This window comes from Seriola lalandi, unplaced genomic scaffold (assembly GCF_002814215.2).
Source record: "Seriola lalandi dorsalis isolate HSWRI2012SDOR001 ecotype SW California unplaced genomic scaffold, Sedor1 jcf7180002054972, whole genome shotgun sequence".
In the NCBI taxonomy this organism is placed as follows: Eukaryota; Metazoa; Chordata; class Actinopteri; order Carangiformes; family Carangidae; genus Seriola; species Seriola lalandi.
Window position 1 is genome coordinate 1,012,042 of NW_019525660.1, and position 19,598 is coordinate 1,031,639.

At 40.2% G+C, this 19,598-nt stretch overlaps 1 protein-coding gene across 1 annotated transcript; it reads right to left on the reverse strand.

Annotated features, from left to right (window-relative positions):
• Positions 1-105: 105 nt before the first annotated feature.
• On the reverse strand, positions 106-18,994 carry gpm6aa (glycoprotein M6Aa). The gene is made up of 7 exons (XM_023398152.2): positions 18,577-18,994; positions 6,550-6,742; positions 6,028-6,184; positions 4,979-5,132; positions 4,124-4,200; positions 3,394-3,459; positions 106-2,180 (listed from the first exon to the last, which is right to left on the reverse strand). The coding sequence occupies exons 1-7, from the start codon at positions 18,611-18,613 to the stop codon at positions 2,028-2,030; spliced, it is 837 nt and encodes a 278-aa protein (XP_023253920.1). The 5' UTR covers positions 18,614-18,994; the 3' UTR covers positions 106-2,027.
• Between the last annotated feature and the right edge of the window lie 604 nt (positions 18,995-19,598).

A 19,598-nucleotide genomic window follows, 5' to 3' on the forward strand; every position in this document is an offset into this window, starting at 1 on the left:
TGACTCACCTTAATGACAGTGAAATATGGGCTCATACAGTAGCTTTTACAAATCCTGTCACACCACCAGTGGGACTGCTTGACAGCAAAACAAAATGGACAAAAGCGACATCAAGTATTTATTAACAAGTACACAAGTGAATTTTATTTATGCAAGCAAATTTGATCATACAGGTAAAATAAGCCACCTCAAGCTGTTGGCACATGAATGTACAAAACATATTCAATTTAAAGCCTGCTACTAAGCATTCGTAGTGAAAGTACAAAAGACTAATACGAGGAGAAAGCTGAGAGCAATTTTTTTTCAGATCATTACAGAGTAAGCAATGTTGGTACAAGTATTAGTTTTAAGACATGGTTGAGAGCTCATCACAAACTAAACAGACACAACTCAAAGACTACAGTCTCTAATATCAGTAGCATAACGCGATAAGCGTGAGGGGTTTAGTACTGCACATATAAACAAAGGGTTGATCCAGCAAGACAGTCAAAAGTGTCAAAATAAAGAAGTGAAATGAAGTAACTTTTGAGTCAATAAGACTATATTAATGCATGTCCATGCCACGAAAAACATCTAAATTCACAGTCTTTACTAACAGTACAGTTATCCAACTTTGAGTTGAACACCAATGCGCTTACATCTAGAGAGAGCACAGAAATGGTCAAATAAGTGCATGAAACGTTGCCAGGCAATGAACTGACAGGCCACCTGTGTAGTCATATGGCATCAAGATGTGTAAGCAATACAGTTACTGTCATGAACAAAAAATACTGTGACACACACTTTTCTCACATCTGATAATTCCACCAAGTAGTGCCATTACACCAACAACCTTTTTATTGTCAGGGTTTCTTTTTCGGCTGAGACTGATCGATGCAAAGTGGACTGACCCACAGTGATCTCCTCTTCTCACCTGAATTGTCCTTAAATGTCAGTGCTTAACATATAAGTATGCTTTGATATATCAGTATATACAGTGCAGAGTTCTGCAAAAACAGGAGTTTACTATTTATAAAGTTCGACTTTTAAGAAATTAAAAAAGGGGTTTATGAAAGCATGTTTGCATGTGCTTTTGTGGCTTGTGATTCAAAGACAATGGAATCATTCACAGTCCTAAAATACATTTAAATGGCAGGATTATCATAAAATAAGACATAATTTATCTTTTGTCCACTAATCCCATCTTTGATATCTATCAAAGTCATTGTTTCCTGTTTAACAGGCTTGGCACATCTAGCAAATATTTGTTTTACTCTAATGATTTGGTATTTATTGTGTCGTCTTGCTACTGTATAACTTCAAATAGAAAAACAGATTGAATTACTTTCATGTGAAAGTGGTTTTAATCCCTGGGAATACTGGTATGACAAAGGCTTACGCTGCTTACTATTTGCATTGTGAGATTTAAAACATTTTCAAAACTTAACCACCCGTTCACATACAGTACATTGTTCTTGAAGATGAAATCTCCAGACACACAACATGAGAAATGTGCTTGAAAAACCCTTTTTAAGCCCCTGTGTACCCCCTCAGAAATGAGCAAAAAATAAATAATGCATGAGAGCAAAATGACACTTGGCATCAAATAAAAACTTTCAAGAAAAATAAAACAATTATATGCAAATTATTCAAAGTAAAAAAAAAAAAAAAAAGAAAGCAGAAATACTACTGCTACTTCTGATTCTACAAACTACACTAAAACTACTATCAGCACTAAACAACTCGTATTCAAGAATAATATAACTGCCATAATGATAATCATAACACCATCCATGAGAGAGGTAAAGGGGCTATTTTTTCATCTGAAATGCTGTTTGTGACTGGGGAGTTTTGTGTGACGTTTCCCCCCAGACCACACTGTCATATGACGCACCAGTGACATCAGCGGTGGCGAGGGCCCTAGGCGCCATCCGCCCCCCCCTCGGGAGGGGATGGTAGAGAGAGAGAGAGAGAGAGACAGATAGAAAGACAGAAGAAAGAGAGAGGGAGAGAGGCCGGAGTGGCAGGGCCAGGCCTCACGCTGGTCTTTATGTGTAGGCGTTGAGACGCTCCTTGGAGCGAGTGGAGTGGATGTCGTGAAGCTCCTGCTCCTCCTTCGACTTGATGTCCTCATACTTCTGCATTCGGCAGGCGTCCTTCACGTAGGCCCAGTTGGCTGACAGCACCATCAGGTAGTGGATCTGTGAGGAAAATTATTAAGTCATTAAGCAGATTGAAAAAAAACTAAACAAATAAAAACCTTTGTTCGTATTTGTTTGGTCACCTATAGTTGTGAAACACTGCTACTTTCAGTGTAAAATCCAAAATAGGTAAATAACTATAGAAGCCCATTGGAGCTTCATCTCGAATTTCTCAGCTTTATCTCTTGTGGACTTATAGTACTCAAATGAATTTAAAATGCAGTGGATAGACCTGGAAAACTTGTTTGTGTTTCCAGTGGTCCAGCAGGTGGCAGCATAATGCTAGATGTGGTCTTGGACTTGCATTACTATGGCAGCCAAGATTATAATGAATGTATTGTGCTTTAAAGACTGAGGCTTCCCTTTTCACAAGGAATGGCAGTTTCATGGCTGCACTGCTCTTCGTTTATGAAATGCAGACAGACCAATTATACGACTGATATTCAAAATCATTTCTTATTTTTCCCCCCGCTAAGTTTATGAGTCTGATGCATTTTTTTCAAAGATTGTTTTAGCACTGTGTTCCAGACTTTGAAGTGTTTTTTGAGGGCAGCTCATTATTCGGATGCATCAGTGTATCTGTTGTGAGTTTTCTCCGTCATTAGCTGGAAAAACAAAATGAGCGCATGAGGAAAAAGAGTCCTTCCACAATGTGCACCATCATCCATGACTAGCAAGCACTTTCTGTTTCTCAGAAAATGGCTCCTCACAAATTACTGAGTGATGTTTGCAACAATTTCTGAGCCTTTCTTCTCCCTGTTTCCATGACAACACATTGACATGTCTGGCGCCTCCAAAAGAGGGAGGGAGATAAAACCCCGTCTTCTTCACTGCGCCAAAATGCCTTCCCTCCCCTCCACAGCTTTTCTCTCACAGGCAGATACGACAGGCTACCTATGAACCAGCCACAACAAATCACAGATATTTTCCCAGCTCCAGTATCTCCCCTCACTTACCGTCTTTGTCAAAAACACCTAACTCCTGCCACAGCTGAAATGATTTGCTAACACCAAAGAGAAATCAGTCCTTGATGGACAACATGAGATGCTGCTTTGGTTAAGAAATAAACAAAGAAAATCCAGCCTGTGCTATCTGTGGTATCTACATTTAAAAACACACGCCACAGAGAGGGGCTCCTCTGTTTTGTGCTCGATTCTGAAGAGATATAGTTATGTCCCTTGAGAGGGAGGTGCAAGTTTTATTGGTGTCTCACCATAGCAATAACAGCAGCTCCTGCTCCAGCGAGGGCACAGATGAACAGGTGGAATGTCATGTCGAGCTGTAGCAAAAACAAATCGCAGCACATGTCACTCGTCAGTGTTTCCTGGACATATCTGCCAATCAAACCCCATTTTTAGAAAATGCACTTGTATACATTCAGTTCATTCCATTTTACAGCCATAAACCCATGTGTGTGTGCGTGATTATAAACCGTCATATATGTCAGTCCTTCAACTATTGGTCTGATATTATCATTCACTATCTTGTTTACATTGTGTAACAGAGTATTCATGTGTGTCAATACGCTGTAAACTGACAAGCGCTCAGATAATTTACAACTATCTGGTACATCTAAAATCTTCTATCATACACCTGTGAACAGCTCCAGCAGAGCGGCTGAGTAAAGTGCCTCGCTCAAGGGCACTAAGACGGTGGCTCTGTGGTTGAGGTAGTGGTAGTGTGTCGTTGTGGCAGGTAGTGAGCAGGCTGAGATCTTTTGAAGAAGTATTACTTATTCAACATTGCCACCATTCCGACTGTCGAGCTGTTGTTGGCATTTAAACTGGCAAACTGTTCACAATCGTGCTTGTGTTATATTCATGATTTGTCATATGTTAGAAAGCCATCTAGCACAAATTTACAGACGTTATACAATAATGGATTCATATCATCTGTGCCGATTATTCCCAATGTTTGATACCTAAAAGTAACTTTTCTCTTACCTCATTAGATTCGCACATCTTGTAGAACTTCTCTGATCCAGCACACACTGTTTTCGCCTCAGCGATTGGCACAATACCTGAAATAAATTGTATTATTCATAAAGGATGTATAAATGCCAGTGTGGAGTGCTCTGCAGTAAAAAGCACTAAAGACAACAAAGTGCAAAAAGTGGCAACAGGCAACGCACCACTATAATATAATCTTATTGTACGCTTAGTCACACACAGGCCACATATAGGCCACTGGTGTGACGGTGGCAGCACAAATAGTTGTTGACACAGAGGCAGTGTTAGTGGCTGCTGGTGGCTAATGGACTGAAAGACTTGCCACTAATTAAAGTTAATGAGCCAGCCATATAAGCTAGTGATATGATGGACTTTTATGGACCAGCTTAACAAAATGCCGTTTTGGGTCATTAAAGTTTTCAGGACAATAATTTGTGGATTTGTGGTCGAGTATATTGTAAATTTCAAAATAGGGAGCATCAAATTGGGTCATTTATGGTATTTCATTTTAAAAGTAACAGATTAGTTTCTTTGTATGTATAAAATAAAAAAATAAGGGTGAAATTTGTCATAGTTTATTAGATTCCTGTGGAGCGGGAGATTCAGTTATGTTTATCATATACCAAATATAATAAGCCTGAAGTGAGAATGTAAAGAGGAGATTTTAACAGAAAAACACTATGGACCATACTTGATGAATGAACTTAAAATAAAAGCAACATTAAGCATTAAGCTTAAACATTAAGATAAAAGCAGCAATTTATACAGTGCATGCGAGAGAGGTGTTTAGCAATGGAGGCCATAGAGATACGAGTGATGCAGAAATGTAGACAGAATATCCATCCTTACCATACTGGCGTGGGTCCAGGCAGAGTGTGGCCCCCTCAAGCACGGTAGCGTTTTGGCAAATATTCCAGATGTTGAAATAAATAAAGACTGGGAGGGAGGTAAAAGCAGTCACTCCAAGCCAAGCCAGCATGAAGATGTATGTCAGCATGATGAACTGAAAGAGCAACAGAGGGCAACAGATCACATGTAGGTGCTGTGTCAGTTAACAGTTTTCATGTAATCTATGTAAGATTGAACACTCTCAAGTTTCAAGTTAAGTGATTTAAGGATTAGACCGATGGTGTCTTTATCGTGATAAACTACTAACCACTACTCCTGCCAGGTCTTGAGGTACACAAACTGACTGATGTGAATCTGTGATCCTTTTAGGTTACAAGGTGCCCCCAAGCCACTAGGTCCCCAAGGTGTCCATGGTTCACTTGCCCATTTCTGCCAGCTAGACTTATTTTGGGTTGGACATTTCCATGGGAATAAGATTAACACACACTAACTTAATGAACCCATTGATCACAAATACCACAGCATAGCTCATTTCCTTTGCCTCCCTGTGGAGGTTCAGATATGCTAAGCAATTATATCCCAGTGATAATCTTGTTAGGATTGCCTCCAGCTCTGTTGTATGCTCTGTACGAGAGTGCTCCTAATTTTTATTATTGTTGTTGGCAGTACGATACAATTATTTTGATTAACGTGTTTAATGTAGTTTTGCACGACCATTGCAATGTCTTTTGCTGCATGGTTCGGTTCTTCTGGTTAAATTGAGATATATGCAATATTAGACCATTTAATGTAACCCAATAAAAATGCAGCCCTATTCCCAGTTTATGAAAACTTTTACCTTTCACTCTGCTCTGTTTAACCAAACTCCCTGGAAAATGACCTGACATTTAGACTGCTGCATTACCAACTGACTCCTGAAAGGGTCAGCAGCTATATACAGTATACTTTTATACAGTAGTAGCTATGATAAATCAATAAATCGTGGGTGTAACACAACCAAAATCTAAACTAAATCTGACAGTTAACATGCAGTAAAATGTTAGTCCTACCCAAGCGCTGACACAACGTCCGCAGGTGGTGATTTTGAAGTCTCCATACAGGTCTTTAATGGCTCCACTGGTGAAGAAACCCTCCACCATCAGCAGGATGCCGTAGACGAAGAAAGCCGAAGCAATGCCGTAGATCACATACTTGATAATGTCAATCCTGTAGAATGAATAGAGAACCACTGAAAATGTGCACAACAGCACCATACTACTCTGAACTGTTACACTGTTATCGAAAATATAACAAGCCTTTAACAAGCCTTTGTGAAAGTGCCACAGGGCAGAGGGATCCAATTTAGGGTCAGATGTTGTTTTCTTCTTTTTGCTTTTGTAACATACACAACACAGATGGCATTTTGTTCTGAAGCAAAAATCAAAGTAAAATTAAATTACGTTATACGTTTAATTCATGTTTTGTTTTTTTTTTCTTTGTGGGTATGCAATTTGCCAATTCCTTAGGGTCGATAATGTTTCCTTTTAACAGCTTATAGACACGTAAAGTCAGTCTGAACCTTTACTACTCACATGGTGAATACATCCAGTGCGTCCACAGGGCTCCGCACCACCTCGAAGTAGTTCTGGAGAATGGTGACGGTGCCGGACAGCGCCTCATGTCCGCAGCCGCAGAACAGAGCCACGCCCGCATAAAGCAAGATGGTGGCTATGAGCGATGGGTATGGAATCCCACCCAGACATTTGATGCAGCATTCCAGGCATCCTAAACACAAAAACGTGATCACAAAAAAAAAAAACTTGTCAAACTAAATCCAGGATGGGAGGAAATTTCAGTTTTAAATAATTCCACAAAAGTTTGCCAATGGGCGAATGCATTTGCATAACTCACAGTGTAGTACCATTTACTTTGTGAGAATCTCAGCCACAGTAAGGAGAAGTAGCTGGACTACAGTACATCTCCTCCCTGGTTTATGAGCAGCTGATTGTTTTTATGCATCAGGTGTTGGCGTGCTGGAGCAAGTTATTTAATGGCCACTTCTGTTTTATCTACGCAGTATCACATTTTCCCCGTGTTCTTGGTCCATGCACCATATTTCTTCAGCCCTGCAGAGCATGCTGACATTTTATTCAGCACTAAAAGCGCAGCCCGAGCTTTACATAGTTATCCTGAACTTTAACCCTGTCCTTCTCTGCCCAGCTTCCTCCTCCCTGAGGCCTCTGAAGGTGACTAATCATTGCTCGGTTCAACTTCAATCTCCTGTCACAGATAGCTCAAAGAGAAGCTGAGTCTGTAAATACTCCTGCACAAAAATGTGTCTATTTGAAACACTTAGAGTCCTCATATTGTGTGTGTGTGTGTGTGTGTGTGTGTGTGTGTGTGTGTGTGTGTGTGTGTGTGTGTGTTTTGGGGTACTGTGTCACTCATTTCTCAGAGTAACTGCAACAGAAGTGGAATTTATTTTCTGTGGAAGCACAGAACATAACCAGACTTTATGGGGTCTTGCAGTGCATTGCAGTATATTAAACACACACACACACACACACACACACACACACACACACACGCACACGTTTTTCACAAACCCAAGCCTATACTACATCAGTTTGTAACTCTTTATCTACAGCTGTATCGCAACGGAGAGCTGCAGCCTAAATATGCGTAGCTGTCTGAAGTCCGAATCAATACACGCATGTGAAATGTACAAATGTAATTCAATGAGTGTAGAAATTGAAATTTCCTCTTGATCAGTTACATCACGATCATGGCTGATGATTAAATTCATCTGCATTCACACCGCTGTCTTCGAACAGAAAAGAGACTCTACGACTGTCGGTTTTCATTGTCGGTTATAGAGATGATAAAAGATTTCAGGATCGTTCATCAAGGCTGTTTTCATCGTCATCTCTTTTGTAGTTATCTTATTGTCTTCGCCTGTGTTACAAAGCAGGAGTCAGAGCAAATATCCCCCCTCCTCCTCCTCCTCCTCAACTCTTTGCTTCTGACTCTGATCCGGACCTGAGTGGAATACCAAGTAGCTGGTCTGCCTGCTGGGCTGTGCAGAGCACTCAGACGCTTACTGCAGCTCCAACCCTTGCCCAGGCTTGCCTAGATTATCTGCATCCTCGCTGATGTAATCCAGTGCTAGACTGTAGAATGTCTATTCTGCCTTCCTACTTTATTCCAAACCTCTTGTCCATTAAAGGTTTGCTGAGGGGGGTCCAGCTTTTCACACTTCGAATCTACTCTGGTTAGATACAAAAATATCAGTGGCTCAATTGAAATAGTCAAAAGGGAGGTTATCAGTGCCTGGTGGACATGCTTCTCTTCCCTTTTTTTTTTTTTTTGTGGATGTTTTCTCGGCTCAGTTGTGCAAAGTTAGAAGTGGTTAAATGGATGGTTTAAAGGGGAGGTACACATCTTCATAGTTGGGTTTTCTGTAGGGTTTCAACAAAAGGCTTCTCCTTCCTTCACAGAAATCAGAGTACAGTATGTCATGGAGAATCCCTCCTTGAAGCGGTTACACCATCTGTTTGCTGTTTGAAACATTTCTACATCATCTCTGTCTTGGTGTTTCTCCAGCATCCATACCAGCCCAACCTAGGGGATCGGGACATCACCTGGGAAGAGACATCAAATTCACCTTTGGTGCCCATTAGAATATCAGGTACTTGCAGTGCCACCTGACATCCACTCTACCGACATCCACAGGCAGTTTCATGCCAATTCACACCTTAATTCATGTAACTCTGCCAACCTGCAGCAAGGACTCCCTATCAGCCAGTCAAACTCTTGTGTGAGTGGCGACACAAGCCCAATTCTACAATTTAAGTTGAATGGTTAAATAGTGTAGTTTTGATAGTCATAGATTAAAGGTAAAAGGTCAGTCCCTGTTTAAATGACTGTCAAACAATGCATGGACAGCTCCCATAAAAGCACTGTGAATTTGTTGCTCTCAAAGATTAATTACAGAAAAAAATTGCTTGCAAGTGTGATGGTTCAGCAGAGGGTTCAGTGTGTCTGTAGAGTTTTTACTTAGAATACAGTATCTCTTGAAAGTGCATCACATTACCTGTTGAGGCCACAGTTTGTGGAAAAAAATGGTTCGCTCATGACATTTCAGATCAGACAACTGGGAAATCTCTGTAAGACGTCAGACTGACTTAATTTGGCCAAAATAAAATATTTTCCTTTTACCAGTGTTTGCAGTATTTTCAATATTTTAGGCTGTGTGCAGCTGAGTGAAAAAATGCGGCCTCCTCATTCATTTGAATTAGGCCAGTCCGGCGACAAAGCAGAACTTCCAGCACTGAGGGCTTTTTGCAAAAAATGCAGAATATTCCCAAAAAAGTTGAACCTTTGCAACTTGTGTTTTGTGGCTTTTTGAATTTTTGTCATGTGGCAAGGCATTATGTAGGCCAGCTAATACATGCAAGCCTAAATTCCTGATCACTTTTCTATATGGACGTCACATATTTTACCGTTACTGCTCAATCATCAGGACAAATGATAAAATAATTGCCACTAGATAATATCTAGTCTCAGATCCTGTGTCAGAAAGCCTTTTGTGCAGTGTCTTGGCGCCTCATATGTCTTCTTCTTTAACACAGGCCCGCTAGGACAAAGAGAGATTCTGTCACCGCCTCTTCCCTTGGACTCATTATCCTGAGTTACCTTATCGTTTCAGGAAGCAGGCAGTGACAGGATTTATTGAGTGAGGATGTTTACTGACAAGATGAGAGTGACAGAGACGGCAGTCACCTTTACCCCTCATGCTCTGGGTCTGTGTGCCTCTTTAAGCCACAGTAAGAACTAACTGTCCAGTCATGTGAATTACTCACCAGAACAGACAAGTGGACATTTTAGATGATTAGCTGGATTTGCATGTAGTGCTTGTTGCTTTCTCCTGTTGTATTTGCATCAAAACTGTTAAGATTTATTGTAATTTTTCTCAATTGATTTCCTACTTAATCTCATTATTTTTCTTTTGTTTGCTGCAGCAACATAAAAATTCAAGCCTAAGTTTTAAAGGAACTTCATACAGAAATCACCTGAAGTGGAAGCAAATATTACAACCTCACACTGGGGGAAAACTGTTTCCACTTCCTTTTGCCTACCTTTGAGACATGCTGGTTAAATTTGGTGTTGTGGATGTTCAGAGCCTGTGCTTTACATGACAGGGAATGAGCAGAAATATAAATGATTTATGTCATGGCCTCAATCAAGGTTTACTACCTCTGCATTATTTACATTTCTACACACAGATTAAAGTAGCAATTTGAAATCTATTTTACTTTTCCCGGCACCAGTCATATGTGAAGTCAGGTGTCATTCCTGCGTATTACCGATTCAAATAACAGACCTGGCTACTAAGTTGCATTATAATAGTTTGTCAGCTACAACAAAATGATGTAGGAAGGAAGTGTTTCCATGGAAACAGTTGAAGATGAAGTTACAGGATAAGATGGGAGAATTTGTGAGTGGTTGTAATAAGAGTGATTGTTTTATTGATTGATTATCTGCTGTTTGTGGAGAGGAAACTCCTCGGACCCAGTAAAGCGAGGTGTGTGAGGAAAGTGTGAAATGAAATGACCATGTCAATTGCAGGTTAAGATTTCTACTTCACAGGGAGTCTTGCATAATGGTCTAACAGAAAAAACTGAATCGGACTCGGTCAGGCTGGATGTTGATGAGTGTAATTAGTCATCTGTATAGTTACATATAATCTTCTCTTTATTCAGCTGTTTGTCTAATGCTGTATGTGTTTCTTCATATTTTTGAGAGCACAGTTAAAACTATTACTGGACAATGCTGTAATAGCTTTATGGCTATTGAGGATATTTGATTAGATGTGATTTATTTCTAATGAAAAGTGTTGTTGCCACCAATGCATTAAACGAAACCTCCTCTCACACCACCACATCCTCTCATTTCCTCCCCTGCAACTCTGCATTGATCTTAACTGACTGCAAGATCGAGCCGCTGAAAAATGGCAAGTGGTGGTGCGAACTGACTCGGGGAGCTACTAGATGCTTGATCCATAATTTAGAAGCGGCACAGAGCAGCAGAGCACAAGCCTCTCACATTCATTATTCATGCTTTCTGCTTAGCCCAACATTACCTGCGATGGAAATGAAAGATCCCCCGCTTGATGAGGAGCTGCAAGTATTTGAATTGATCTTGCTCACAGGTGTAGCGCTGCTTGTCTTTTGAAGCACCCACCGATAGTCGAGCTGGGAATATGGCTTAATTGACTTTAAGTAAGCTTTGAATGGACCAATGGGAGTAATGATGAGGAACCTTATTTGTGCTTTCTACTTGATCTGGTCTAGCAGGACACAATATGGAGCTGGTTTAGTATTTTGGATATTGTAATTCATGGTTTTCATTGCAAAATAGGCAAATGACTCATTGAAATTGCTTTATTTATTAATTCATTTTTTTTACATTATTGCAGACTGAAGGCTATCCCCGAAGCACCAAATGTTCATGAGCATAAAAATCTTTTCAAATTAAAAATTAGACCCTCTTTTCAAAGTAACTCTCAGATTTAAAATGCTTTCTGCTACTTTATGTCTCTCCAACAGGGAAATAACATCTAAGGATATTTTTCCCACTGAGTGTTAATGAAATAAATTTCACTTGCCAAAATTGAAAATCTGGCAACACTAGGATTAGTCTTAATGAATTTGAACAAAGAGATGGGATTTCAGGAGACGTTGGGGCTTTAAATATTTCATCCTCCACACAAAAAAGCTTCTGTTTATATTAAAAAAAAAAAAAAAAAGTGAAGCCAACATGACCCCAAACACCACGGTCCAATCAACAGAAGCTGTCTCCTTAATACAAAGAGAGAGGATGACCCCCCTCCCAAGGCCCCTCCTACCTCCTACTTCTTCTCCATCTGTCAGTGTCATATCCGACAGGCAAAAGGGACACAAACACACACACACACACACACACACGCACACAGGCATGCACACAGACTCACTGATCCCGTCAACATTTGCATGAGGGATGAGGTTATCCTTATATAATGCTTAGAGGTAAATGACACCCTTTAAAGAAAACATGGCTCTAACATCTGAGAGACAGTTGGAGTTAATTAACCAGAGATTTGCTGCCCTTGTTAACCCACTAATGAGTTAGATATTGTTGTATTCATACAATACAATATCCATACAGTATTCTTCAAGCATGTTTTTCTAACCTTAATGACTTTCTTCAGTTTCCTTCTGCTTGAATTTGAATTTTCCCTGCTCTTTACCAGCTCACAGCAGGTCCATTCTTTAAAGCATAATGACATTAGCAGTCAATGTATTTATTACCTAACTGATTAGCTTTCCTCTTTCTACCCAACTGGATCTGTTTACAGGATTTTGTCAAAGGAGAGACATGTTTTTTACGCCAACATATTTTTGAATTTCAAGAGCCACCAAGAAAGCTCCTCTTTCCGGATTTGCCTCACATAATTATAATAGTTAATTTGATTTCAGTCACTTACATTTTGTAGAGCTCCCCCTAAACGTAAAACATATAGTGACTCAAAACTTTGTAATTTGGAACTGACAGAATCGTCACTTTGCACAAACTTGCAAAATCAACATGATCTTTTTTGGGTGTAATTTGGGTCAGCACACTCAACGAAGTAGAGAGATGCAGAAAGAAACAAAGACACAAAGATGAGGATTATTTACACCAGTAAAATATGGGCTGCAGACACCTGCCTTCTCCAGGAGTGCAGAGAAAGGATGTTTGCACTGGAATGAACTGTCAGAATCTGGCAGCTTGAAGCTCACATTCATGGCAGATGCATCTTGTTTATACCTCCCAACATTTCTTTAAAGTGAGGGAAGAATGCTGATCCTAATACTGATGCACTAGAAGCCCTCAGCACATCCTCATGTTGTCTTTAAGACCATGAGGATCATTCATTTTGTTGCTGTTTTGATTGAATTATATGTAATTTAGTAGAAATAAAAAAAGAGCACTTGTTCCACATACTGTCAGTCATCAAATTAATATAGGGCTGATTACAACTAATACAATGCTTCTTTGGCATGTCCTTAATTAAAATCCGTCAAATAGGAATGTTGGGCTTTGCTTTTGGTGCAGTTGCAGCCACAGAGAAAATTAATAAGATGCAGCACTAGAGGAGGAAATGAACAAAATTAAATAGAGGAGATGACAGAAAAGAGAATAATAATCTAATTTAATGTCTAGTGCATATTGACTTCACTTACACCGCAAGACATCCAATCAGACTAAATTTTTGCTCATTCAACTAGCAGTTATTAGTTCCTTGTTAGCAGAGGAGTTTTGTGTGGGGGTGGGGTGGCAGTGAGCCTGGTCCTAGAGAGAGAGAGAGAGAGAAGGGGAGAGAAATCTCAGAGGGGGGATGGTGTGTCTGTGTCAGCCTGAGAGTAATGGGCGTATATGTGTCTCGTTGCTTTCCTATATTTAATGCGAAGCCCCCCTTCCCCTGAAGCAAGCAGGTTTTTTTTTTTTTTTTTTCAGCTCCTCTGCGCATGTTTAATCAACCAGTATGGTTGCCATGTCAACGGCAGCGCAAAATCTGCGACTAGTCCGGGTACTTCAGAGCTGTGACCCACTTACTGTATGTCAACAAATTCAGTGGGACAATAGTGAATGAGACACGTTACACAGATAACCCCTCTGGGCAGAGAAGGATGTTGCAGGCCAGTTCCAAAAGCCCAACCACTGATTTCCTCTTTTTATTTTTGCGCTGAGAGATGAAGGAGTCTGAGCATGACTGCGTGACTGCCGAGCAGGGACGTGTCTTTTGTCTGTGCCAAGTTCACTCCACGAACTGAGAGCCAAATGTCAAAAACTCAGGAGAAGAAACCAGGGCTGTTCTTTTACTTTCAATTTGAAGACTTAAACTGTGTAGCTGGTACTTTTTTTTTTTTTCCAGGGTGAAATGAGCTTAAATGTTTTGATTGCCAACATTATAAGCAGCCATCACTGGGGAATGTAGGGATTGAAGCCACAGCTCCCAAACAATAGACTGTAATAATATCCTGTCTTCAGTGTCTGATTGAATTTGTACAGTTGTGATCCATTTTTACTTGATTAGTTTCCAAATACACTCTCCCCTGAATGAAGCAATGATTGAATTTTCTTTACTTACTTCAACTATGATTTGAAAGTATCAAAGCCTAAATAATTAGAAAACCATCATGAAATGCCTTTTACATAAGTACATTATTTTCCCAGTAGCAGCAGTATCATCATAATGCTGAGGTATCATTGCATGGACCCAGCATGGATCTTTGCAAATGGTCTCAAAGTGCATCATTATATATTGAACACCTGTTAGCCCCTTATCTAAAAATCTATACTAGTGAGAACAATAAGAAAACCCTCAGAAGTTATCCAGCAATAGCCCAAACAAAGAACAATTGGTGGAACTCCCTTGACTTTGTCTTGGGTCGGGCAAATTAGGATTTAGAACAATGAGCGAGAGAGAGAGGAGAGATAGGGAAAGAGAGAGGTTGTGTACTGTAGCATGACCAGAACTCACTGCTGATACTTTGAGGCCATCATGGGACGCAAACTCTCCATTGGTGTATTTACCAGTTTAATTATTTATGCTTAGAAGCTCTTTAAGGCAAGATGGTCAACCTGAGTGAATGACAGGAGAAATCTCGGTGGATGTATGCCTTCATTTGTTGGTAGTAGTGAATCCCAAACACAATATTGAGCCCTAACAATAATTCAAATCTGCAAAAATAATTATATACAATATAAATGTTTACAATTGACCAAATTACTTTTTGATTCGGGGTCATACATATTGGTGCACAACAGCATCATCTATATTCAAAGCAGCTTTTTTAACATCAATGCAAATTTGACATTTATTTTGGGAGCTGTAAAATTCAAAGTGCATGAAACTCAATGAGCCATTAAAGATACAGCAAAACTCTGCAGTTCACTGTGTTTGTTCCCTGCCTTTTATATAAAACAGTTTTGCTTTATGAAGATTGACAAAAAATATCAATGAGATGCTCAACATTTAACAGCTTGCCAAGTTAGAAGCCTGATCAAACTGATCAAACAGACGGAGAAGCGGTGCCTTGCAGAGTAGATTCTTGGCTCAGGAAAAGCTAACAGGTGTGCCTTCCTCAGTTTTTCCATTGAGCAACAATTAACAGAACCAGTTTGAACTATCTCCAGAATCTTTGGTTTATTCTTAAACACCATTACCCATCCTGTGCTCATTTGCAGAACTTGTCTGCTAAAACGTCAGTTATTTCAGCCCTGTGTTTAGTGGAAACCTGCTTTGTCAACCATAGGGCGTTGGTTTGCCCCCCTGTTGCTGATGGCCCCTTTGGTACAGAGTGAGTCTGCTACATTTGGCTAGCAGCTGAAGTGAGCAGTGCCCACCTGGTATGTCTGACTCATAATCAGAGATTTGCAGCCTCAGAAAAGGAAGACAGAAGGACATTAGCATGCTGTGAGTGCACTCATTGACACCTTCTCCTCTTCTTAGGTGCGAGTACTAGTATTTATTTGCAGTTTGCTGTTAGCTTGGTTGGTGTTGGTGGCATGTTAAAACAACAAACCTATATTGAATTGTCCTTTAAGAAGGTCATAAATTTGTGATGGATAGTAAAGACAGTACCCACTTGACATTAAAAGCCCCTATAAAACAGAGCTGCCTTCCCATAAGAAAACAATGTTACGTGACATTCATAAGCTTCTAAAATGGTTATGGCTACACAGACATATTGTTAAAGAACTTTTGCTGTGAGCAATGCTTTTCCAATGTTGAGTGTTTCAATGTTTTAACCCTATCTCAGACTTGATCTTTGATGGACTGTAGATTGCTAATGCTAAGTTTTACAATTTTATTTTTTCACTTTATTGATCACCATATTTATTACCCTGAACGACTTTAAAACTGGGGTTGCACCTTATAACTTTTACCCCAAGCAAATTTCAGTTTTCAAGTCAGTCCTTTTGATAAGTTAGCTGACCAGTGAGCCCTGCTACCTTCTTCTAATATACTGTATCTTACATGTTGTCCTGAATTATTGTGTCATGATCTCATAGGAGCCTGGCAATAAATGGGATCCTGTCTTTAAATCCACTAATAACACTAATTCTTTACTTACAGTGAAAGCATACACAACCTTCCAGGTAAAAGCCAACCCTGCAAAATCTTGTGAGAGTTCACTGGGTTTGGAGAAGAACCTACTTTTTCCAGAGTATTTTATGTGTTTGTTTATATTGTATTTATATAAGTGACGTAACAGTATTGTTTAGGGAACTTCCAGATTAACCATTTAAAGCATAATTAGCTTGAAGTGGATCAATTTTCACCATCCAGTTATTTTGTATGTGTTATACACTTTAAACATCTGTTACCTGATTATTGAAAAGACTTGTTCTGTGTCCATGTTAAAATACACAGTTTTATACAAGTCTTTGAGAATGTACTCTGAAATACATTGTGGTCCCATCAAGGAATCCACTGCTGCTACCAAAGAGATGATGGAAAGTTCCCAGAAAAGCCTCTAAGGAAGTAACTCCAAGAAACAAATCTAATGTTTCCTCACATTCGAACAGTGATTGATGGAGGTTTTTCATTATGGTAACCAAAGGGTTTTAAGTGGCTGCATGCATTTGTCAGGGAGCCAGGACCAGATTGAATGTCAGCTTCTAGGCCAACAGGTTGGTCATTTACTGTTTTAACAAACTGGGAATGTTTTATGTTAGTGTTACACTGCAAATGTCAGCTATAAACGCAGGATATGTGGACAAAAAATGTTTTTAATTTACTGTTTTGCCCCGAATGCATCTTGTATTTTATCCTGAACCACTTTTCCCTGCTTGACTTTTAAGCTCCCAGCCATCCTTTCTTTCTAACCATCAAAGTTGAACAAGTGACACAGAAGAACAATTACGTCACTTGGGGCAAAAAAGAAGGAAAAGGAAAAAAAATGTTGTCTTTCTCTTTTGCTCTTATGCGTCTCTGAACTGGCTTGTGCTTAACAACTCAAACTGCACAACAAAACCACACTCTTTTCAGATAATCAGAAGAAAATGTTTTCAAGTGAGCCAGATTTAGGCTAACCAAGCTGGCAGGCAAGGTGATTTCAGAGTCCTTACAAACCTACGCGTCACCTATGTAAATGGACATGGCATGCAGAAATGTATGCACAGCTTGCATGGCTGTGTCTTTCAGTCGGGTGAACATTTGTGTTAGTGGGCAAAGATTACAGATTTTGCTTTCTGAACAGGAATGCCTGAGTACACACCTAGTAATGGCGTCCAAGAGGTATTAGATCAAAATCTGTAAGGTTTGCTGTGGTACACATGCCAAACATTATTAACTGTCATGCGAACAGCACCCTCAGAAATCATTTTGCAGCAATTTTGTCAATCCCTTTAATCAACAAAATACAATCTCTCCGTATCTACTGGATGTGCATAAATAACATATAGGCAGCCATTATTCTCTCTACAGTCGATGATTATGCCTCCTGTTTTTTTTTTCCCCCCAAACCTCTCACTCTCTCTTGCGCCCCCTGAATCTCTCTTGCCTACACTTCTTCTTGATTTCTGTCAGTCTGACTCTGTACCTCTTTCTGTCTCTTTGCTTCCCACACTCGCAGACACAGTGAACTATTCCTGTGTTGCTGAAATGTCATCAGCAGGAGTGGGTGAAGAGAGAATAGATAATGACTACACTTTGCCAGTGCCATGGCAACTGTTTCAGCTCATGTGTGTGCCTGTGAGAAGCGCCAGGCTGCAGGGTGGAGGGACAGTAGGCAAGAGAAACAAAAACATATGAAGCCATGCCTGTCACATGAATCAGTCTGAGAGGGAGGGAGACAAGGGAGGTAGAGACAAATATGTTTTCTACATGACAACAGCATCATGTTCATCTGAGCATGACATTTCAGGATGGCTTTAGAAGTAACAACCCTATTCAGTGTTGCGATCCACTAGTGAACAAAAAAATACACTCTAATTTATTTACTTATGTGAGTCCCAACTGTACATTGAATCATTCATGAAGAGAAAAGGTAGTGATGGTGGGGGTGTGTGTTTGAAGTATAAATAGCAATCCCACTTTGCACAAAGCAACCACTGCCCCTCTTAAATGAGCGAAAGAAAGCGCTGCTCCTGCATGAATTCCACACTAAATGTCGCACAGCCACTGACTCTTGGGTCTGGGTATTTGGACACAAAGGATAAAACCTGAGAGTTGATGGCATAATGAGTGTATAAGCTTGGTTTGGTTCTTCACTCTTCATGTTTCTCTCTCAGCCACTGTGACAGGCATGAAAACCTTATCAAACAAACAAAGACAGGCCAGCCCTCGCTCAAGCAGTTCACACCCCTCTGACTACCCGAACAGCACATACAGACGTGCACTCTTCAGTGGAGTGCTGATACTCAGTGGACAAAGGAATTACCACAAACAGCTGCTCTCCTATTCAGCCAGGGAAAGGCGAACATTTGTGCATTTGTCTCTGCAGAGGCACCATTGACACACTTACAAAACACCCACGTCAGATTTACTTAAGGAAATCTACCCAAGCATGTGAAAAATACTTTCTTACCTTTCTGAGTCTGCCCCTCGTCCATGTCTTCTTCCATTGTGCTGATGCTGTTTCGGAGCTACAACAGATGTGTAAAAAAAAAAAAAAAATGCCTGTTTGGGTTGCAGGTTCAAAACCTTTTTTATTTAGTAGTAGTCCACAAAGCTCTCTTCGCTTTCTTTCTCTCTCTAGATGTCCCTACTGAACAGCGAGATTGCCTGTCAGCTGTGGTTTCTGTCAAGCGTCCGGGTGATGCGAGTGATCACTGAGTCTTTGTGGTGCTGTCCATTGCGAGCTGCCGTGGCAAGTGCTGAAAACCTCCTTAGTCCCTGGTGGAGAAGGGGGAGGAGGCGGAGGAGGAGGGGAGTAGGGGGGCTGGATGGAACAGAGGGTGGTCTCTATGGTTGGCAGGAAAGCGCATGTGTGAGAGGGGTATGCAACTGCATAGACAGGTGTGTGAAAAATGTGGAATTAAAACACAGAAAGTAGCACCGGAGCATAGACTGAGCAGTGAATCTAGACCTTCTTACTGTGTCATGTTAAGGTAGGGGTGTTCTCAAGTGTATTTTACCTTTTCTTACCCGGCCAACCCTAAACACCCCTGGCTCTCAGACAGAATGGTTAAGCCGGACGCCCCCCGCGGCAGCAGCTCTACTGCATTAACTGAACCTTTCCTTAAATAAGGTGGGGGGCATTGATTTCAAAATGGGATTCTCCTAATCTTATTAGTCTTACAGATTCAATTATACAATCACCAAGGAGGTGTCATTGGATTTATACCCTGTAAATGCACACTATATGTGGAGAAACACATCGCATAAGCAAGTTTTTGGCCACTTTTTGTCCTTTTAAGATTTAAACTAAAGGTTTATGTCGTCTACTGTAGGTTGAGGTTTTACTGCTCATATATATATATATATATATAAATGCACACTATATGTGGAGAAACACACCGCATATATATATATATATATATATATACACACACACACTCACTCACTCTTTCAATTCCATATTGAATATCATGTCATGTATCATGCAAC

Excerpts from the sequence above, each read along its gene's own strand:
- gpm6aa (XM_023398152.2), bottom strand. The coding sequence starts at position 18,613 with ATGGAAGAAGACATGGACGAGGGGCAGACTCAGAAAG. Across the intron at positions 6,185-6,549 it reads GCACTGGATGTATTCACCAT|GATTGACATTATCAAGTATG; the intron begins GTGAGTAGTAAA and ends TTCATTCTACAG. Across the intron at positions 5,133-6,027 it reads GACGTTGTGTCAGCGCTTGG|TTCATCATGCTGACATACAT; the intron begins GTAGGACTAACA and ends TTGCTCTTTCAG.